The sequence below is a fragment of the Panulirus ornatus genome, chromosome 37, assembly GCF_036320965.1.
Source record: "Panulirus ornatus isolate Po-2019 chromosome 37, ASM3632096v1, whole genome shotgun sequence".
In the NCBI taxonomy this organism is placed as follows: Eukaryota; Metazoa; Arthropoda; class Malacostraca; order Decapoda; family Palinuridae; genus Panulirus; species Panulirus ornatus.
The window spans coordinates 4,091,051-4,115,343 of record NC_092260.1 but is presented as its reverse complement, the minus strand read 5'-3'; the positions used below and the strand labels follow the sequence as shown (position 1 = coordinate 4,115,343).

Below are 24,293 nucleotides of genomic sequence, written 5' to 3'. Positions count from 1 at the left end.
TTTCTTCTTTCACACACTTTACCAACTCAGTCACCAGCTTCTGCAGTTTCTCACATGAATCAGCCACCAGCGCTGTATCATCAGCAAACAACAACTGACTCACTTCCCAAGCTATTTCATCCACAACAGAATTCATAATTGCCCCTCTTTCCAAAACTCTTGCATTCACCTCCCTAACAACCCCATCCATAAACAAATTAAACAACCATGGAGACATCACACACCCCTGCCGCAAACCTACATTCACTGAGAACCAATCACTTTCCTCTCTTCCTACACGTACACATGCCTTACATCCTTGATAAAAACTTTTCACTGCTTCTAACAACTTGCCTCCCACACCATATATTCTTCATACCTTCCACAGAGCATCTCTATCAACTCTATCATATGCCTTCTCCAGATCCATAAATGCTTCATACAAATCCATTTCCTTTTCTAAGTATTTCTCACATACATTCTTCAAAGCAAACACCTGATCCACACATCCTCTACCACTTCTGAAACCACACTGCTCTTCCCCAATCTGATGCTCTGTACATGCCTTCACCCTCTCAATCAATACTCTCCCATATAATTTACCAGGAATACTCAACAAACTTATACCTCTGAAATTTGAGCACTCACTCTTATCCCCTTTGCCTTTGTACAATGGCACTATGCACGCATCCCGCCAATCCTCAGGCACCTCACCATGAGTCATACATACATTAAATAACCTTACCAACCAGTCAATAACACAGTCACCCCCTTTTTCAGAGTCACCCCCTTTTTTAATAAATTCCACTGCAATACCATCCAAACCTGCTGCCTTGCTGGCTTTCATCTTCCGCAAAGCTTTTACTACCTCTTCTCAGTTTACCAAATCATTTTCCCTAACCCTCTCACTTTGCACACCACCTCGACCAAAACACCCTATATCTGCCACTCTATCATCAAACACATTCAACAAACCTTCAAAATACTCACTCCATCTCCTTCTCACATCACCACTATATATTTATATATATATATATATATATATATATATATATATATATATATATATATATATATATATATATATTTTTTTTTTGCTTTGTCGCTGTCTCCCGCGTTTGCGAGGTAGCGCAAGGAAACAGATGAAACAAATGGCCTAACCCAACCCCATACACATGTATATACATACACGTCCACACACGCAAATATACATACCCATACATCTCAATGTACACATATATATACACACACAGACATATACATATATACACATGCACACAATTCACACTGTCTGCCTTTATTCATTCCCTTCGCCACCTCGCCACACATGGAATAACATCCCCCTCCCCCCTCATGTGAGCGAGGTAGCGCTAGGAAACGACAACAAAGGCCCCATTCGTTCACACTCAGTCTCTAGCTGTCATGTAATAATGCCCGAAACCACAGCTCCCTTTCCGCATCCAGGCCCCACAGAACTTTTTATGGTTTACCCCAGACGCTTCACATGCCCTGATTCAATCCATTGACAGCACATCGACCCTGGTATACCACATCGATCCAATTCACTCTATTCCTTGCCCGCCTTTCACCCTCCTGCATGTTCAGGCCCCAATCACTCAAAATCTTTTTCACTCCATCTTTCCACCTCCAATTTGGTCTCCCACTTCTCCTCGTTCCCTCCACCTCCGACACATATATCCTCTTGGTCAATCTTTCCTCACTCATTCTCTCCATGTGCCCAAACCACTTCAAAACACCCTCTTCTGCTCTCTCAACCATGCTCTTTTTATTTCCATACATCTCTCTTACCCTTACATTTCTTACTCAATCAAACCACCTCACACCACATATTGTCCTCAAACATCACATTTCCAGCACATTCACCCTGCTGCGCACAACTCTATCCATAGCCCATGCCTCGCAACCATATAACATTGTTGGAACCACTATTCCTTCAAACATAGCCATTTTTGCTTTCCGAGATAATGCTCTCGACTTCCAAACATTCTTTAAGGCTCCCAGGATTTTCACCCTCTCCCCCACCCTATGATTCACTTCCCCTTCCATGGTTCCATCCACTGCCAGATCCACTCCCAGATATCTAAAACACTTTACTTCCTACAGTTTTTCTCCATTCAAACTTACCTCCCAATTAACTTGACCCTCAACCCTACTGTACCTAATAACCTTGCTCTTATTCACATTTACCCTTAACTTTCTTCTTTCACACACTTTACCAAACTCAGTCACCAGCTTCAGCAGTTTCTCACATGAATCAGCCACCAGCGCTGTATCATCAGCGAACAACAACTGACTCACTTCCCAAGCTCTCTCATCCCCAACAGACTTCATACTTGCCCCTCTTTCCAAAACTCTTGCATTCACCTCCCTAACAACCCCATCCATAAACAAATTAAACAACCATGGAGACATCACACACCCCTGCCGTAAACCTACATTCACTGAGAACCAATCACTTTCCTCTATTCCTACACGTACACATGCCTTACATCCTCGATAAAAACTTTTCACTGCTTCTAACAACTTGCCTCCCACACCATATATTCTTAGTACCTTCCACACAGCATCTCTATCAACTCTATCTTATGCCTTCTCCAGATCCATAAATGCTACATACAAATCCATTTGCTTTTCTAAGTATTTCCCACATACATTCTTCAAAGCAAACACCTGATCCACACATCCTCTACCACTTCTGAAACCACACTGCTCTTCCCCAATCTGATGCTCTGTACATGCTTTCACCCTCTCAATCAATACCCTCCCATATAATTTACCAGGAATACTCAACAAACTTATACATCTATAATCTGAGCACTCACTTTTATCCCCTTTGACTTTGTACAATGGCACTATGCAAGCATTTTGCCAATCCTCAGGCACCTCACCATGAGTCATATATACATTAAATAACCTTACCAACCAGTCAACAATATAGTCACCCCCTTTTTAATAAATTCTACTGCAATACCATCCAAACCCGCTGCCTTGCCGGCTTTCACATTCCACAGAGCTTTTGCTACCTCTTCTCTATTTACCAAATCATTTTCCCTAACCCTCTCACTTTGCACACCACTTCAACCAAAACACCCTATATCTGCCACTCTATCATCAAACACGTTCAACAAACCTTCAAAATACTCACTTTATCTCCTTCTCACATCACCACTACTTGTTATCATCTCCCCATTAGCCCCCTTCACTGAAGATACAATTTGTTCCCTTGTCTTACGCACTTTATTTGCCTCCTTCCAAAACATCCATTTATTCTCCCTAAAATTTAATGATACTCTCTCATTTGCCCTCTTTTTCACCTCTTGCACTTCTCTCTTGACCTCCTGTCTCTTTCTTTTATACAACTCCCACTCATTTGCATTATTTCCCTCCAAAAATCGTCCAAATGCCTCTCTCTTCTCTTTCACTAATAATCTTACTTCTTCATCCCACCACTCACTACCCTTTAATTTGCCCACCTAGCACGCTTCTCATGCCACAAGCATCTTTTGCGCAAGCCATCACTGCTTCCCTAAATACATCCCATTCCTCCCCCACTCCCCTTACCTCCTTTGTTCTCACCTTTTTCCATTCTGTACTCAGTCTCTCCTGGTACCTCCTCACACAAGTTTCCTTCCCAAGCTCACTTACTCTCACCACTCTTTTCTCCCCAACATTTTCTCTTCTTTTTTGAAAACCTCTACAAATCTTCACCTTCGCCTCTACAAGATAATGATCAGACATCCCTCCAGTTGCGCCTCTTAGCACATTAACATCCAAAAGTCTCTCTTTCGCGCGCCTATCAATTAACACATAATCCAATAACGCTCTCTGGCCATCTCTCCTACTTACATAAGTATACTTATGTATATCTCTCTTTTTAAACTAGGTATTCCCAATCACCAGTCCTTTTTCAGCACATAAATCTACAAGCTCTTCACCATTTCCATTTACAACACTGAACACCCCATGAACACCAATTATTCCCTCAACTGCCACATTACTCACCTTTGCATTTATATAACCCATCACTATAACCCGGTCTCGTGCATCAAAACAATTAACACACTCACTCAGCTGCTCCCAAAACACTTGCCTCTCATGATCTCTCTTCTCATGCCCAGGTGCATATGCACCAATAATCACCAATCTCTCTCCATCTACTTTCAGTTTTACCCATAACAATCTAGAGTCTACTTTCTTACACCCTATCACATACTCCGACCACTCCTGTTTCATGAGTAGTGCTACTCCTTCTCTTGCTCTTGTCCTCTCACTAACCCCTGACTTTACTCCCAAGACATTCCCAAATCACTCTTCCCCTTTACCCTTGAGCTTTGTTTCACTCAGAGCCAAAACACCCAGGTTCCTTTCCTCAAACATACTACCTATCTCTCCTTTTTTCTCATCTTGGTTACATCCACACACATTTAGACATCCAATCTGAGCCTTCGAGGAGGATGAGCACTCCCCACGTGACTCCTTCTTCTGTTTCCCCTTTTAGAAAGTTAAAATACAAAGAGGGGAGGGTTTACAACCCTCCGCTCCCATCCCCTTTAGTTGACTTCTACGACCCGTGAGGAATGCATGGGAAGTATTCTTTCTCCCCTATCCCCAGGGATATATATATATATATATATATATATATATATATATATATGAGGAAAGATTGACCAAGAGGATATATGTGTCGGAGGTGGAGGGAACGAGAAGTGGGAGACCAAATTGGAGGTGGAAAGATGGAGTGAAAAAGATTTTGAGTGATCGGGGCCTGAACATGCAGGAGGGTGAAAGGCGGGCAAGGAATAGATTGAATTGGATCGATGTGGTATACCGGGGTTGACATGCTGTCTGTGGATTGAATCAGGGCATGTGAAGTGTCTGGGGTAAACCATGGAAAGTAGTGTGGGGCTTGGATGTGGAAAGGGAGCTGTGGTTTCGGGCATTATTTCATGACAGCTAGAGACTGAGTGTGAACGAATGGGGCCTTTGTTGTCTTTTCCTAGCGCTACCTCGCACACATGAGGGGGGAGGGGGATGGTATTCCATGTGTGGTGAGGTGGCGATGGGAATGAATAAAGGCAGACAGTGTGAATTGTGTGCATGGGTATATATGTATGTGTCTGTGTGTGTATGTATATGTGTACATTGAGATGTATAGGTACGTATTTTTGCGTGTGTGGACGTGTATGTATATACATGTGTATGGGGGTGGGTTGGGCCATTTCTTTCGTCTGTTTCCTTGTGCTACCTTGCAAATGCGGGAGGCAGCGACAAAGCAAAATAATAATAATATAATGTGAATAAGAGCAAGGTTATTAGGTACAGTAGGGTTGAGGGTCAAGTCAATTGGGAGGTGAGTTTGAATGGAGAAAAACTGGAGGAAGTGAAGTGTTTTAGATATCTGGGAGTGGATCTGGCAGCGGATGGAACCATGGAAGCGGAAGTGGATCATAGGGTGGGGGAGGGGGCGAAAATTCTGGGGGCCTTGAAGAATGTGTGGAAGTCGAGAACATTATCTCGGAAAGCAAAAATGGGTATGTTTGAAGGAATAGTGGTTCCAACAATGTTGTATGGTTGCGAGGCATGGGCTATGGATAGAGTTGTGCGCAGGAGGATGGATGTGCTGGAAATGAGATGTTTGAGGACAATGTGTGGTGTGAGGTGGTTTGATCGAGTGAGTAACGTAAGGGTAAGAGAGATGTGTGGAAATAAAAAGAGCGTGGTTGAGAGAGCAGAAGAGGGTGTTTTGAAGTGGTTTGGGCACATGGAGAGGATGAGTGAGGAAAGATTGACCAAGAGGATATATGTGTCGGAGGTGGAGGGAACAAGGAGAAGAGGGAGACCAAATTGGAGGTGGAAAGATGGAGTGAAAAAGATTTTGTGTGATCGGGGCCTGAACATGCAGGAGGGTGAGAGGAGGGCAAGGAATAGAGTGAATTGGAGCGATGTGTTATATTGGGGTTGACGTGCTGTCAGTGGATTGAATCAAGGCATGGAAAGCTGTGTAGGTATGTATATTTGCGTGTGTGGACGTATGTATATACATGTGTATGGGGGGGGTTGGGCCATTTCTTTCGTCTGTTTCCTTGCGCTACCTCGCAAACGCGGGAGACAGCGACAAAGTATAATAAAAAAAAATAAATAATATATATATATATATATATATATATATATATATATATATATATATATATATATATATATATATATATATATATGTATATATATATATAAAAGAGGGCAAATGAGAGTTGGGGTGAGAGAGTATCATTAAATTTTAGGGAGAATAAAAAGATGTTCTGGAAGGAGGTAAATAAAGTGAGTAAGACAAGGAAACAAATGGGAACTTCAGTGAAGGGCACAAATGGGGAGGTGATAACAAGTAGTGGTGATGTGAGAAGGAGATGGAGTGACTATTTTGGAGGTTTGTTGAATGTGTTTGATGATAGAGTGGCAGATATAGGGTGTTTTGGTCGAGGTGGTGTGCAAAGTGAGAGGGTTAGGGAAAATGATTTGGTAAACAGAGAAGAGGTAGTAAAAGCTTTGCGGAAGATGAAAGCCGGCAAGGCAGCAGGTTTGGATGGTATTGCAGTGGAATTTATCAAAAAAGGGGGTGACTGTATTACTGACTGGTTGGTAAGGTTATTTAATGTATGTATGACTCATGGTTAGGTGCCTGAGGATTGGCAGAATGCGTGCATAGTGCCATTGTACAAAGGCAAAGGGGATTAGAGTGAGTGCTCAAATTACAGAGGTATAAGTTTGTTGAGTATTCCTGGTAAATTATATGGGAGGGTATTGATTGAGAGGGTGAAGGCATGTACAGAGCATTAGATTGGGGAAGAGCAGTGTGGTTTCAGAAGTGGTAGAGGATATGTGGATCAGGTGTTTGCTTTGAAGAATGTATGTGAGAAATACTTAGAAAAGCAAATGGATTTGTATGTAGCATTTATGGATCTGGAGAAGGCATATGATAGAGTGGATAGAGATGCTCTGTGGAAGGTATCAATAATATATGGTGTGGGAGGCAAGTTGTTAGAAGCAGTGAAAAGTTTTTATCAAGGAGGTAAGGCATGTGTACGTGTAGGAAGAGAGGAAAGTGATTGGTTCTCAGTGAATGTAGGTTTGTGGCAGGGGTGTGTGATGTCTCCATGGTTGTTTAATTTGTTTATGGATGGGTTGTTAGGGAGGTGAATGCAAGAGTTTTGGAAAGAAGAGCAAGTATGAAGTCTGTTGTGGATGAGCGAGCTTGGGAAGTGAGTCAGTTGTTGTTCGCTGATAATACAGCACTGGTGGCTGATTCATGTGAGAAACTGCAGAAGCTGGTGACTGAGTTTGGTAAAGTGTGTGAAAGACGAAAGTTAAGAGTAAATTTGAATAAGAGCAAGGTTATTAGGTACAGTAGGGTTGAGGGTCAAGTTAATTGGGAGGTAAGTTTGAATGGAGAAAAACTGTAGGAAGTAAAGTGTTTTAGATATCTGGGAGTGGATCTGGCAGCGGATGGAACCATGGAAGCGGAAGTGGATCATAGGGTGGGGGAGGGGGCGAAAATCCTGGGAGTGTTGAAGAATGTGTGGAAGTCGAGAACATTATCTCAGAAAGCAAAAATGGGTATGTTTGAAGGAATAGTCGTGCCAACAATGTTGTATGGTTGCGAGGCGTGGGCTATGGATAGAGCTGTGCGCAGGCGGATGGATGTGCTGGAAATGAGATGTTTGAGGACAATGTGTTGTGTGAGGTGGTTTGATCGAGTAAGTAACGTAAGGGTAAGAGAGATGTGTGGAAATAAAAAGAGCGTGGTTGAGAGAGCAGAAGAGGGTGTTTTGAAATGGTTTGGGCACATGGAGAGAATGAGTGAGGAAAGATTGACCAAGAGGATATATGTGTCGGAGGTAGAGGGAACGAGGAGAAGTGGGAGACCAAATTGGAGGTGGAAAGATGGAGTGAAAAAGATTTTGTGTGATCGGGGCCTGAACATGCAGGAGGGTGAAAGGAGGGCAAGGAATAGAGTGAATTGGATCGATGTGGTATACCGGGGTTGACGTGCTGTCAGTGGATTGAATCAGGGCATGTGAAGCGTCTGGGGTAAACCATGGAAAGCTATGTAGGTATGTATATTTGCGTATGTGGACGTGTATGTATATACATGTGTATGGGGGTGGGTTGGGCCATTTCTTTCATCTGTTTCCTTGCACTACCTCGCAAACATGGGAGACAGCGACAAAGCAAAAAGAAAAGAAAGAAGATATATATATATATATATATATATATATATATATATAGACCATGGAAAGGTCTACAGGGCCTGGATGTGGAAAGGGAGCTGTGGTTTCGGAACATTACATACCTGAGATAAAGACCGAGTTTGAGTGAATGTGGCCTTTTTTTGTCTTTTCCTGGTGCTACCTCACTGGTGGGGGGAATGCTATTTCATGGGTGGTGGGGTGGTGACGGGAATGGATGAAGGCAGCAAGAATGAATATTTACGTGTATATATTTATATGTCTGTGTATGTATTTGTATGTATACATTGAAATGTATATGTATGTATATGTGCGTGTATGGGTGTTTATTCATATACATGTGTACGCAGGTGGGTATGGAAGTGGAAGCGAGTCACAGGGTGGGAGATGGGGTGAAGGTTCTGGTAGTGATGAAAAATGAGTGGAAAGCGAGAACATTATCCCATAAAGCAAAAATGGTTATGTTTGAAGGAATAGTAGTCCAACAATGTTATAGGGTTGCGAGGCATGGGCTATAGATAAGAGTTGTGCGGAGGAGGTTGGATGAGCTGGAAATGAGATGTTTGAGGACAATATGTGGTGTGAGGTGGTTTGATCGGTTAAGTAATGAAAGGGTAAAAGAAAAGTGTGGAAATAAAAAAAGGGTGGCTGAGAGAGCAGAAGAGGGTGTGTTGAAATGGTTTGGGCATGTGGAAGAGAATGAATGAGGAGAGACTGACATTGGGAATATATGTGTCAGAGGTGGAGGGAACAAGGAAAAGCAGAAGACTGAATTGGAGGTGGAAGGATAGAATGGAAAAGATTTTGAGCAATCGGGACCTGAACATACAGGAGGGTGACAGACGTGCAAGGAATAGAGTGAATTGGAACAATGTGGTATATCAGGGTCGACATGCTGTCACTGGACTGAACCAGGGCATGTTAAATGTCTGAGGTAAACCATGGAAAGGTCTGTGGAGCCTGGATGTGGAAAGGGAGCTGTGGTTTCAGTGCATTATTACATGACAGCTAGAGACTGAGTGTGAATGAATGTATCCTCTTTTGTCTGTTTCCCTGGCAATACCAAACTGACGCAGGGGATAGCAATACTGTTTCCCGTGGGGCGGAATAGTGGAAGAGTGGTGATTGAGAGTGTAGTGGCATGTTCAGAGCATCAGACTGGAAAGGATCAGTGTCATATCAGGAATTGTTATGGATGTGTGGATCAGGTGTTTGCTTTGAAGAAAGTGTATGTAAGTGGCATTCATGGATATGGAGATAACTCTTTATAAAATTGACAGAGATGATCTGCAGAAGGTGCTATGAATGTATAGTATGACAGGAAAGCTATTAGAATCAGAGCAGAGGGTTTTCTTCAAGACATTATGGCATGTGTGTGAGTAAGTTGAGAGGAGGGTGAGAGGTTCCAGGTGAAGGTGGGTCTGCAAAAGGAGTGTGTGATGTCACCATGGCTGTTTAACCTGTTTATAGATGGAGTGCTAAGGGAGATGAATGCAAGGGCCTTGGAGAGAGGAGCAAGTATGCAATCTGTTAGTGGTGGTGGTGGATATCTCTCTCTCTCTCTCTCTCTCTCTCTCTCTCTCTCTCTCTTGGAGGTAAGTTTATTTTGTTTGCTGAAGACACAGCATTAGCATGAGATGAAAAAGAGAATCTGCAGCAGCTACTGTCTGAGTCTGGGAGTGTTCGAAGGGAAATTAGTGAGAGTAAATGTGAAGAACAAGGTTATTAGGTTTAGCAATGAAAAGAGACAGGTTAGTTGGGATGCGAGTTTGGGCAGAGAGAACTTTGATGAAGTGTTCTATATATTCTGGAGTGGATATGGCAGTTGAATAGAACTACAAGAGATAAAGTAAGCCATAGGTGGGTGAAATAGAAAAGGTCTTGGGTACAGTGAGAAATGTGTAGATAGAGAGGTCATTGTCTTTATGGTAAAAATGGATATGTTTGATGGTACAGTGATCCTGTCAATGCTGTGTGGATGCATGGTATGGACCCTCAACAAAAATGAAAAGTTTATGGTGACTGTTCGAAATGAATGTTTGAGGACAATATGTGGTGTGAGGAGGGTTGATTATATAAGATATGACTGTGTAAGAGAGAGTGCAGTTGTAAGATAAGTATGTATGAGAGAGCTGAAAAAGGTGTGCTGAAATGATTTGGAATGTGTTGGATGGATTCATGTCTGTCTGGGGTTTACAGGGAGACAGGACTTCCGTGGAAATGCACACTTCAAAGAGTTTGGATGCAGTGATGTGACTGCAAGGTTTTCTGAATATCAAATTATTTTTATTGTGTGGCCTGGAGGTGATGGAAGGTCATGCAAGAAGAAATAGAAGAGGTTTGGAGAAAAGTGCTTAATGGGAAACTCCATTGCAGAACTTTGTGAATTTAGAGAAGACCTTGCTGGCTTGGCAGCCAGCAATGAAGTTAGCTCCCAATTTTTTGTCATAATTGTTAAGGGTGGTGTTAAGTGTCTTTTGTTTGTGTGAGGATGTGTCAGGGAACAGTGTGAAAGGCTTTGTTGATGTCTATTGCCACTAATTCAGTGCAGATAGTGTGTTTTGGTTAGTTGAAGCCATCCAGGATATCTGTGTGTAGTGTAGTAGCACTTGTGTATGCAGGAGATATTTTGCTTGATGCTGTTTTGCATCAGCTTTTCAGAGTGTGGATACTGAAGACAGCAGCAATACAGAGTGACATTTGAAGGGTAAACTGGATGGTATGAAGGGTTTCAGGTTGGGTATCATGTCGGCAACCATCCAAGAACTTGGGACCTTACTGTGTATACAAGAATGGTTGAAAACACTTGTTAGAATTCAGATCAGCAGGGCCACATAGTTTTAGGTGAAAGTTTTACATGTCAGGGCCTGTAGCGGGGAACCTACTTAAGGTTTTAATTGCACTGTAAGCATCAGTACGAGTGAAGCATGGGTCACCAAGTGTGTCAGGATGAATGTTTTTAGGTTTTTCATGACCTTCCTCATCAGGAGTGCAGTTGGTATGTAGCTTACTTCTGAGTAGCGTTACATGAATATGCTTCTATGTACACTGGAATAAAGTTTGCTGCTCATTTTCATTAAAATGGTTCATGTGTAGAAGCTTGGCTAGTTGGGGAGGTATTGTCATTCTTCCAGGCATTGAGGAAGTATTTCTGAACATCCTTTCAAAGTAGCTTCTTATCCAGCATTTTATTATGGTCTCTTGTTACTTTGGTGCTGCATCTCTGGAAGAACTATTCTCTATCAGAATCACCTTGCTGATTTTAGGTCCCCCCCCTCCTCTCCTCCATGGTGAACAGCTACGTTGTCCTCAGCTAAATTCTTTCAATTCAGGTACATTCAGATTCTTGTAATTTATTTTCTGTTAGGTAATACTCACAGTGAGGCCTTCTTCTGCTTTATCCCATCCTCAGTATCTTGCACTCAATTGGACTGAATCTCATCATACACTTATCTGAACAATTTGGGAGTTTGTCCAGATCCCCTGGATGCTGATGCACTCATCATAATTACCATCATTCTATATTTCTCTCATGACCTTAGAATTGTCCTCAACATGTTTAAAGAGGTTAGATACAATTCCAGTCCATCAAGCAAGTCATTTACACACACCAAAAGCAGCAGTGGGCACACGACTGAGCCCTATGACATGCTACAACAAGGATGCACCTCTTACCTGTGTTCTTTGCTTCCTTCCAACAAAGTAGTTTTCCATCCAATGATGGAGCCCACCCCTTATTCCTGTTTATAGGTCTAGCTTTTATATCATCTTTTAATATGGAATGGCATTAAAGGCTTTCTGGCAGTCCAAGAACACAGTCTATCTATCCATTTCTCCTTTGCAAAGAGTTCTTCAATTCCTTTCTGTTTATCCTTTCAACATTTTTACAAGTCACATCTATATGCGGGACAGGCCAGTAATTCAGTGCAGTTTCTTGAGCTTTCCTAAATACTGGCCCAAAATTTGCCCTCTTTCACATCTTTGGAACTATGTGCTTATTGCTGGTTTAGTTAGTGATGCTGATGAAGTGCTAGGTAGTACATTATGAGGGTGTGAAATTATTCATGATGAAGTTTTGGAGCTTGAATTTTATGTCCTGTTTGAAAATTGGCCAATCTGCTTTCCTGTAGTTTGTGTAAGTCTTTTTGGTAGATTATGTTGGCTAGGTACAGCATCATCAGAATGGATACATGGTCAGATAACCGTTCATATAATGTACACAAGGTGCTCTTTGTGTGCAGCACTGGTGTGTAAAAGGTAAGACCTTGTGAGGTTGGCTGGTGGAGAGGCAAAGGATGTTAAGAAGCATTTGTTTCAGTGAAGGAACCTTGGGTGTGATTGTTGAGCCATGTAGGATGGTGGGCAGTATATCATCAATAAGTTTTGTGGGAGATATTAATGTAGATGATCTAAACTATGTCAAAGTTATATCATCTTTGGAATTAAAAGGGGATATTTCCAATCATGTTCTATTAGACCACAGTATGGCAACTGTCAAAATACAACTAAGATTGTTAATCCTGATTCACCATCTCTTCACATTCTTAAGCTGGAGACACAGCTGTAGAAGGCCATGTGTATTCCAAGATGGTGCAATATCAATTTGGCTAAGAAGACATTCATCAGATCTGTCCAGATTGCAACATTCCCTTGAGCATTATTCCCAATTTTCATGATCAGATCTTGATAAAACTAGAAGCACTGTAATGTTTGAAGTGCATGCTGTAATGAAAGGTATACTAATGTATGTATATAACCAGGTGCTACTGGACTCTGTTTGCATGAGGTTAGGCAACAAGTGTAAAGTCACCTTCAACAAGGTTTCATCAACACCATAGTAGTACAATCTTGTCATGGAACTTCTCACTCCAAAGGAGTCCATCATCTACCTGTTACTAATTGTAGCACAACCGTGAAGATACAGGAGCCTCATAAAGGGGGTCCTAGGGTTATTTGATTAATCAAATAATATATAATTATAAAATATAGTTGAAAAAGATGGTAAGAAAAAACTGAAAAAAATCACTCCTTACCCACTATGTACTTTCACAGTGCATTTATACTAAAACTTACAAAAAAAAAAAAAAAAAAAAATCTGGGGAAACAAGTTATATGTTACTGTAAGTGGAGGAACTTAAAATCAACAAAAACTTGATATATGGAAAAGAAAAATAATTAGCATGTAAGAGGATGGCATCATCAATCACTACCTGGTTACCAATGATCCCATACACATGAAGGGCATTTAAATGTGCAAGCATCTACACATTTCTCTTTTTTTTCTTTGGTTCTCAAATATCCTCTGATTTTGGATGGAAAACAACGGCAACTCTTTTCTACTTATATATGTACCTAATGGATAGCAAGTATAATCTTGCCCATAATTTCACTCTGATGTTAGACACTTCTATCTATCTACTCCACAAACTTCTTTTAATCTTGGTCCTTCTTCCCTAATAATTTCACGTAGGTCTTCATTCCTCTGCACCATTCTTCGAAAGAAATGAGCTTTTTTTCATCCTGTACTTCACCCATTTTCTTTGTTTTTCAGCTTCAATACTGTTTCCTCTAGCTATTTTTTTTACTAAATTATCCTTATGTCACTTGAAACCTCTCCCCATGAACTTCTACTTTTTTCAAACACATACTTCCTTCTTCACATACTTCCTTCTGCCTAGTTTCCAATATGTTATCCAATTTAGTTAAGGTTCAGTGATACATTCTTTCACCTGATTAGATTTTCCATCATTCTGCATTCATTTATCTCTTACTTCCTTTCATCGTTCAACCATATGTTGTACCTATTCATCCTGTTTCTGTATCATCAATGACTGCAGCAACTGCACAGCCACAGATTCTGTGTTTTATCCCTCAACTGCTCTCTCAACTATTCTTTTCATGATCTAATGCCATCAACATCAGGCTCGTCCAGCTATTTTTGATATAATACGGTCATCCTGAAGCTGAAGCTTGTACTCTTTTCCTTATTTCATTTCTTCTTCTTGATAATGGCCTAATTCAAGCCAATTAATGACAACTGTTTGTAATATTCAGATATACACTTGCGGAGCTCCAACCCTGAAAACTTCCTTACTATCATAAAATCTTTTAATCTTTGTATACACTAATGTCTGCAATCATGCTATCAGTAATTAGTTTATCTAATTTTTCACTTCTCTTTTGCCATAATAAAACCATTTTACATATTTTGTTATACATTTCTTCTTCAATTCCTGCAACAATCTTGATTCTTCTTTACTGATTTCAGAGCAATTTTCACTCTCACTCTCAACAATATTAATTTGATTAAGGTACTTGAAAGTTGTGATCATGTCTCCATTAAAGAGCAAGCATACTTACAGCCTCTAATCTCTCCCAGTGACTCGGCTATCTTATTTCAGCTACCATCACTGCTGCTTCCAGTTAAATCTTCCCTATCAGATCCATATGTTTCTTCGAATGTATTAATCAAACATGAGGTCCATACTCTGATCTAAGTCTAATATTTGCAACCAATAATTTGAGCACATTTTTATCCAAGTACTAACTGTAATTTTACTACTAACCAACATGTATACTATTCCCTTACCAATTACTCTATATGGTGTTCTAGTGAAAGGCTAAGGATCATGTCAACCTCCAGGTTCCTGCCATATAAAGGATCAAGCAATTTCTTTTCTGCATGCTTTTAGCTATATGTAAGACTCTCTTCACTGCATCTCAATTTCATTACTTTGCATTTTGTTGAGATGAACTTCATCATCCAGATTCTGGACCAACTCTAGTGCAAGACCCTTTGCAAGTTCATGCAATCCTGGTCATTCTTTATTATTCTCATAAATTTAAGCCGAGTGGGTTAATAAAAAATCTTTTGTGTAAAATCAACAAAATAATACATTTTCTTCTGTTCATATGTTTAAAAACATCCCTACATGTCCTCTGAACCATATACCATACATTAAGTTTACTAAGTCAATTCCACTGTTCAGTAATAGGAAAGACCCCAAATTCAAGCTATGCCATATGCTTGTGGTTACTTCAAACGTTTTTGCTATGACACTTCTCACATGCACCCTTTGTCCACTTACATGGTCTCTGAATTCTTGACTCTTTATCAACCTCTTGTGTAGAATGGTGTCAAATGCCTTCTGGGTTAAAGAACAGAAACCATCCACCCATTTCTAATACTTGCTGCGGTGCTGACCTTATCATATATCTCTAGAAGATTTCCCATTCATAGCCTCTTTCCTTTTAATCTATGAAGGCTCATTGCGGTACTTTCTCTTTATCAGTAGTCATCCATGTGCTTATTTTTCCACAATTTTACTACTCTTCTTTTAAGTTACAACAATGGCTTACAGTTGATTCATTCTGCTAATCTGCTGTCTTGAAAATGGAGCTGACATTAGCTCTCTTCCACTCCTATGGCCTTATTCCTTTCCCAATGATTTTCAAATCATCACAATGGCATGTCTTGTGTTTCTATATACTCCTTGAGGAAGCAGGAAGATACTTCATTAGGCAAATGGGACCTACATGGGTCACGTTCCTTTGGTATATTACTTGTGTTATGTCTGTTCATTTTACCATTTTCCATGGTCTCTTACTCATTCCATCCAATCTGTTTTGGAGGCAGTCTTATCCACTGTTATAACAAATGGGAACTTAGCATTCAGCTTTTTCTTTCTGTAATATTTACAATCTTCTTTAATGCCTTCTTGATTTTCTCACCTTAGCCTGGTAGCATAAGAAACTGATGACAAGCCTTCATGGAAAAATCCTCTCATGACTCCTGTTCCTCTTTTAGAATGTAATCATATATAAGTGTAGGATTTTCAGCTTCCCTCAACTTCCATCCCTTAGTTGCCTTTTATGACATGCAGGAGATACAATGAAAGTATTCTTTCTCTTATCAAATAATTCTTTCAAAATTCAATATCTATGAGTTTTTTATCATTTTCTTTGTCCACATTCAACATAACACTTCTTGGAAAATTCATTACAGGAGCTTCAACGTCACAAACCATTTCATCATATCAGAAACTTGTTTCAGAAGCATGAAATAGTGTGCTTTGCTCATCTTCCATACCTAAAGACCCACATACATTCACTTGTATGCAAAAACATACATATATAAACATCCACATAGACCATTAGGCAGGCATATGGGAAGATAAACAAAAATCAAAAGAACACACACACACACACACACACACACACACACACACACACAACACACACACACACACACACATAAAACAATCTTGAACACACAATGGCAAATATAAAAATATATACATATTACAAATCTACAAATAATCTCACAAAGGGTCTGGTAAAATTATCAACAAAAACAAGTTCAATGAAGGGGCTGTTCTACTGTAAGATCCATATACAACATGCACGTAAGGAAGATTGTATTAAAAAGATAAAGAACATGCAATAAGAAAAATCTATGAGCATTTAGGGTCAAGCCCTTCAGATATTAGAGTATGCATATTCCCATTTTCTGTTGTTGAGAAAAAAGGAAGTTAGAGCTTATTTCTGCCACAAAGTTATAATGAGAAGCACAACACCACTGTGTACTTTTCATAAAATTATTGGGGAGATATGGTGCAGTAAGGTATTCCTTGACCTAAATAATGGTGCAAATTAAATTAAAAAGCTTGAGCGCAACACAGTCGTCCATGCAGATAGTACAAGCAACTACAGAAATTTTGACAGAGGAATGATCACAGGGGTGACAATTTTCAAGACGACTTTCCATATTCTACATAACAAGTATAGAAAAAGTGAACCAATTTCCTAATATGTCTATAAGTCATTATACACAGTATATTAAACACTAAATGGAAACATCAACTTTTAAGGGCAGATAATGAAAACAATAGGCCAAGAAATAAGAAAAAACAATTTTGAGCGTATGATAAAATTTCCTTAAGTTTATTTTCTTCAGTGGAAGTAAACCAACTTTATCAATAAGTAATAAAGGATTAAAACTGCTGGTCTCATCATAAATGTCTCCCGGATAATTTTCAGAAAAGTGGTTGGGTTGTTACCCTCGGTAGTTCCACCACCACCACCACCACCACCACCACAACCAAGACCACCACCAGTCCCCGGCACGTTCAAGAAGCGTCCAAATTTGGGTGGTTCACCAAGAGTTGTGGGCGTGGGCGTGGGCGAGGCTTGAGTAGAAGCCCCGCCCTCCTCCACTGTCAGGGAAAATTGGTGGTCAGAAGAAAAGAAAATGGAAAAGGATGGTTAAAAATAAAAGGAGACTTCTACATCCATAAGTACAGAAATGAACAGAAATGTGTCAGTAGATGAAGGGAGAGGATGGAGAGATTAAAAATATATGAGTACTGAGTTGCGATCATTACAGAAGAGTGGGATATAACAACAAAACAGTTTAATAAGTAGAATAGTGTCCATACAGAGCAATAATAAAAAATAAATATGATTAAGTTGCATATAGGAAAGGAAGTACTGTTTTCTGATAAAGTAATGTTGTTTACTATCTAATTCCAATGGGACTATTACAAAAGCCAATCTAAAAGATCTGTGATGAGAGATTAGTTCTAAAAACCTAAAATGGCATTGATATTATTTAATAACTTTTCAAACACTGAAGGCTATTTCTTTGTACAGAGGAGGCCAATGAGCAATGTGACAGTCCTACTACCTTGGGGATAATACTTACTCATAATCCTACTTATATACTTTGATTTATCCAGTCTCTGCACCTAAGGGTAAGTTCATCTTGTGTGACACATTATCTGACATTGTTCCCCCGTTGTTACTTTATTAATCCAAAGCCACAAACTAGCCATGCAAATGACATTAGCATATGCCTTTAAAATTTCAAATGCACTGAAAAAAGTAAGAGAATATTAAGAAGGAGGAAGATATGAAATAGGAAGATAGGATGAGATATCTTTTCATGAGCCCAAAGTATGATTTCTTCCCAACAAAATTTGGCCTATGAGCAAAGAAAATAAGAGCCAACTGAAATGAAGGGCAATGAGGAACTCCTGAACTAAAGAAAGTATATCATGAATAGTGATAATGGACAAGGTGCCTCCAAAAAACAAGACAAGAATTACTGGATAAACTGTCTAAGACAGAATCCAAAACTCCCAAGAAGAGACTGAGTAAAGAAAGTGGTCAAAGGAAATCCTCTGAGGAACTTTGTAACTCCCTTACCAATGCTCAAAAGAATGCTTATATATCAAACCTAGTAACTGTGTTATACAACTTAATAAGCCTTTTCACTGAATTTAGAGCTTTATTGAAAATGACAACTATTTTCTTTTCATACTCAATTACATCTCCCACTTCAGTGAGGTATTGTCAAGAGCAAATAATCAACAGCCTCTCTTGCCAACAACTACTCTCTAGCTGTTATGTTGAATGTAAAGCATCATCTACCATCCTATACCAAGCCTTACAGGTTGTTACATAGTTTATCTTGTCTACTTTATATGTCCAGGTTCAGTTCAGTGTTCAGGCCCAGCCCAACAGCTCAAAGCCTCCTTTGTTCCATCTCTCCATCTCCATCTTTGTCTCCTCCTTCCCCTAGCTCCCTCTACTTTTGGCATTTAGGTGCTCTCTGTAAGTTTTTCTAATTTCACTATATCTGAACCTTTTCAGGACACCATGTGCAGCTCTCTAAATCAGACTGTGCTTACTCCCACAACTCCCTAATACACTATCATTCCTTACACAATCAACCCTCCTTGCACTACATGATGTTCTTGAGCATTTAAATTTTAGCACACCCACTCTCTTCCTTTGTTTTGTATTCAAGGCCCAGGTCATTAATGCAATATTGTCAAGACTCCTATACCTTCAAAGATGCCCATCTTTGACCTAAGAAATAGTGACATATCCTTCCAAACACAATCCTTAAAGCCCTTCCTTCGACCTTATGACTCACTTTAGCCACCATGATTCCATATGCTACTCCAATTATCTTCATCTGCTTAACCGTAATCACTCACTTCTAAAGTTAACACTTTAAAGCAGAAAATTCTTGCATGTTTCCCTGCCTATATTCAATTAACTTCACTAGAAAGAGAAAAGACCCTACAGTATGGATAAAAAACAGAAATAAAAGAGAGTATTGGACAGAGAAGGAGCTAACATTGTTGAAACTAACCAACATGCCAAAAGATAGCATTACATTTGTAGCTGGAGACCACAGCCACATCACAATCAGGATTAAATCCATTAAAAGAAATAGAAGGCACCTTAACACAGTTCTAACAGTGAAAACACACCAAAGAACAAATGAAACAATGAGAATCATATTAAGAAACACATAAATATAAGATATGCATGAGGCGAAAAAAATATATCCGAAGTACACACATGGAAAGAAAGGAATTTCGACACAACTTTAAGTAGACGGAACAGACCTATCCAATGTTGCTTTACATAACCAAAGTAGGCAATGTTCCTTTCCATAACCAAAGTAAGTTCTAAAGAAACAAAAATCACATAAGTTCAGTATTTGATGAGGGAAGAAAAAATTATGACACCAGCTTCTAAGATTTCTAGTTTGGAAAAAAAGTAAGAGTGGCAGATAAAGGGAGGTCAATCACATGGTTATTATGTGGCCTGGGTTCAAAAAATAACAATAAGGGCATCACTGGTAAACAGTGGACTATGTAAAGTCATCATGCCTTTAGGAGCCAACGATAGGTAAACCACAGCATAATATTGGGATTATGCTTAAGTTTTTCATAAAGGAAATGAGGATCTCATTTCCCTTGCTCAAAGGCTGAATTTTGATAGGAAGATATGAAGTGTTTATAGATCATTAACTTGCTCAATAATGATGATGTATGTCTAAAACCATTTGTATGTGCCTGTGTCATAATGCTCAAGTGTGAAATTACGTAAGATGCACAGGCAGTCATTTTCCATACACTAGTTACTGCACATCAATTAGCATTTACACAAAATTCCAACTCACTGGTCTGCCAAACATTCCCCCTCTCCACACTATCCTTTCATAACTGCATTATTTCCTCCCAGTTTTGTACATAATTTGCTTCACTTTCTGTTTTCTTATATCCATTCCTGTATTCCCTTCTGAAATCCTTTATTTGCTTGTACCCCTGCAATTTTGCTTTCTCCTTTCATATATCTACTAAGGCAGTCTTCATTCTTTTAAAAATGTTATGACTCCTACATACTTACTTGTACATCCTACAAGTAAGTTGTTAGTGCTTCACACATATTGCAGGTATTGTGCCTTTATCAACTAAGAAGGTTAAAAGCAGACCTTAATGAGAAAGAGAGGAGACAATAAAAGCAACTTTGTCCTTTTTCTAACTTCCTTAGTTTATATATCCCTACGATATAGCAGAAACCTCTTTTAACATCATGGGACTTCCTGAGCTGAAGAGGGCCCAAGTAGCGTATGACTGTGTATCTCTATGTCAAAAAACATGGTTGGAGTGGGCTCCTAAAACTTTATTACTTATTGCTTGATCTATATTTCATTTTTATGACTTTCATTCCATTTTAACTATGATAGTCACTATTTTTGTTTTAGCTGACATTAGATTTTTCTATAATTATTTTTTGTTTATTTGACTGCCATTTTGCTGCACCTTTTATAAAAATCAATGTGGCACCTAGGAAGTGCAATATCAAAAGAAATTATACTGTAACAGTAAATGAAAAATAAGGCTCATAGCATATGACAGGATTACTAACTAAAACAGTCCTCTTTATTAACACATTTTTTTCTTTGTTTTCTGCTGAACTAGTTGGAATCTAAGACCATGTCTACAGCAGAGTAAATATGCAGCACTAAATGACAAAATAATATGACTATAGCTCGTAGTGTATGACAAGAGTACTAACTGAAAAATTCCACTTTTTAAAAATGTTTTTTCTTTTTTTCTGCTGATTTAGTTGCAGCATACCAAGTTTACAGAGAGATATGATTTCAATAATCTTTACCAAGTACTTTACAGCATTTCTATATCACACTCATGAGGTTAAGGATGAAGTCATTTTCTTAAACCTAGATGTACAATCTTTACTGGATATGATCAAAATCCAAAACACACGATGGTGTTGATATGGAGCATAAATGATATATCTTGGGGAGATTCTCCATGTTTCATATGTATTGATATAAAAAAAACAGCATACACTATACACACTTGAATAGTGACCTTAATATCAATAGGACTTCTGGGATCTAGGATGTAAGCTGTTTTCTCCTATCTATCTACAGTGCATCCAATATACTATATCCTTCAATTAATGCAAGATGAACCATCTAAAATCTTCGACTATCACCTTCTCTCTTCATTTTTTCACACTTGTGCCACTCCCGACAATATATCTAACACCTTTATGTCTTTTACCGATTTTCTGAAGTCAAGTCAGAGACAAACGAACAAATGGTCTCTTTTGCACAAGTCTAGGTCCTACCTGTCATACATAATGCTCCTGTAATGAGTATATATAAGCAAATAACTGCTAGTTGACATCACAGTAAAACACCAACTGTACACAGTTGAAGGTCAACTCATAATGCTTGAGGAAAAAAGTAAAAGAGCATGGTGAACAAGTTTATGGGTGCAACAAGATAATTTGAATATATCTAATAAAAATCTGACTTTAAAGGAGTTAGACTAGACATTTACAGAACAACCATTCACTAAACTGGGTTTCTTTATCCAGCAATTCTACATTACTGTCTGTCTTACCTTTACTGAACAGTGTAAAACATCTTTCATGTACTTATATAGAGTAACGAGTCTAGACACTAAAGGGAAAGCCTTTACAATTATATCAGAAGACTGATATCAGCAAATGTAAATATAGGTACATGATGTTTTGTGTGAGAGCTAACAATCATCTATTGAAATCTGGTTATGCTATCCTGTAATAAAATGTGCTTGAATATTCTGTTCATGATACCATGGAACATCATAAGATTATACATCATTGTTTTTTTATACTGACTTCCAACAACCATCTGCAATAAGTTAAACCTGTTGCATGGCCAGTCTTTAATTATCTATGTACCATGATTCAAACATTCCACCTTTATCATCTCCAACAGCACTTCTCAAACACTTCCCTTGCTTGCACATTTTCTCAATAACTCTCTTTTCACTCACTTTTTGACAAATTTTACCAACATACTTCATGATATTCATTATGAAAATATCACTGAACAAAAACTTTATTAAAACATCTCCAACCTTTCTCTTTCATTGCCAGACGCCTCATAATGCTATTCAACCCCTGTATTGTCAGTCCTAAGATCAAGAGAATAATTGGCATTTCTTTTTGTAAGCTAGTGTTATCAAAGGTGTCATTATCATGTAAATCCTTTATATGCTCCTAAGAAAAAATAAATTTGCAATGAAAAAAAGGAATTCAAAAGATAATATTTAATCTCTAGGTAGAAATATCTCAAGAAAATTAATTCTTTTTGTATTTGGGTGCAAAATTGTAGAGACATTTGAAAAGACTTTACATGGATTATATCACTGTTCTGTAAGGCAAATGTAAAGTGTTTAAATGAATCACCATACTTGAAGACCAACCTAAACTTAGAGTGTGTTAATGAAAATTAATGCCTAAAGCAAGTTTCATTTCAGCCTTCCAATCAATTAAATAGGGCAAAAATATCAGGTGAGACACCAAAAGGAATAAGTACAAATTATAAAAAGGCTTGAAATCTTACTGTCAGAGATGCCACTCATAATCTAAACAATATGATTAAGCTTAACAAATCTTGGGAATTGAATTAAAAGACTAGCTCTAAATACACCATGATTAACCCTTTAACATTCACAACAGAAAATTTTCACCACATGATTAACTTATACTAATGAAGATCTTTAAAGAGAAAATTAGTTATAATTTGAGGGTTATGTTCTGGGTACAGAAGGTGGCACATACGGTTGTTGAATACTTCCACTGTATAATCAGCTACACTACAGATATGACAGGGAAGGCGAGTGAATAATTTGTGAATAACGAATCTCTGCTGATACATACACATCTTTTCTTTCATGCTATTTGCCATTTCCCGCGATAGCGAGGTAGCGTTAAGAACAGAGCAATGGGCCTTTGAGGGAATATTCTCACCTGGCCCCCTTCTCTGTTCCTTCTTTTGGAAATCTAAAAAAAAACGAGAGGGGAGGATTTCCAGCCCCCCGCTCCCTTCCCTTTTAGTCGCCTTCTACTACAAGCGGGGAATATGTGGGAAGTATTCTTTCTCCCTTATCCCCAGGGATAATATATATATATATATATATATATATATATATATATATATATATATATATATATATATTTTGCTCTGTTGCTGTCTCCCGCGTTAGCGAGGTAGCGCAAGGAAACAGACGAAAGAATGGCCCAACCCACCCACATACACATGTATTTACATACACGTCCACACACACATACACATACCTATACATCTCAACGTATACATATATATATATACACACACAGACATATACATATATACACATGTACATAATTCATACTGTCTGCCTTTATTCATTTCCATCGCCACCCAGCGACACATGAAATAACAACCCCCTCCCCCCTCAAGTGTGCAAGGTAGTGATAAGAAAAGACAACAAAGGCCACATTTCTTCACACTCAGTCTCTAGCTGTCATGTAATAATGCACCGAAACCACAGCTCCCTTTCCACATCCAGGCCCCACAGAACTTTCCATGGTTTACCCCAGATGCTTCACATGCCCTGGTTCAATCCACTGACCTCAGTATACCATCCAATTTACTCTATTGCTTGCATGCTTCTCACCCTTCTGTATGTTCAGTCCCCAATTGCTCAAATTCTTTTTCACTCCATCCCTCCACCTCCAATTTGGTCTCCCATTTCTTCTTGTTCCCTCCACCTCTGACACATATACGTGTAATGCACCAAAGCCACAGCTCCCTATCCACATCCAGGCCCTACAGACCTTTCCATGGTTTAACCCAGATATTTCACATGCCCTGGTTGAGTCCCCAGACAGCGCATCAACCCCAGTATA

The 24,293-nt window shown here is 39.0% G+C and overlaps 1 protein-coding gene across 33 annotated transcripts in view; it reads right to left on the bottom strand.

Moving 5' to 3' along the window:
* Nucleotides 1-24,293, bottom strand: part of Ndae1 (Na[+]-driven anion exchanger 1) — a 680,061-nt gene that overhangs the window by 426,317 nt on the left and 229,451 nt on the right. For 21 of the 33 annotated variants that reach the window (XM_071683724.1, XM_071683696.1, XM_071683710.1 and 18 more), the window contains one exon: nt 17,300-17,455. The exons of the other annotated variants lie outside the window; for them this stretch is intronic. In XM_071683724.1, coding sequence (XP_071539825.1) covers nt 17,300-17,455 — 156 coding nt within the window. The remainder of the gene's footprint in view (nt 1-17,299; nt 17,456-24,293) is intronic. 33 annotated transcript variants of the gene reach the window in all.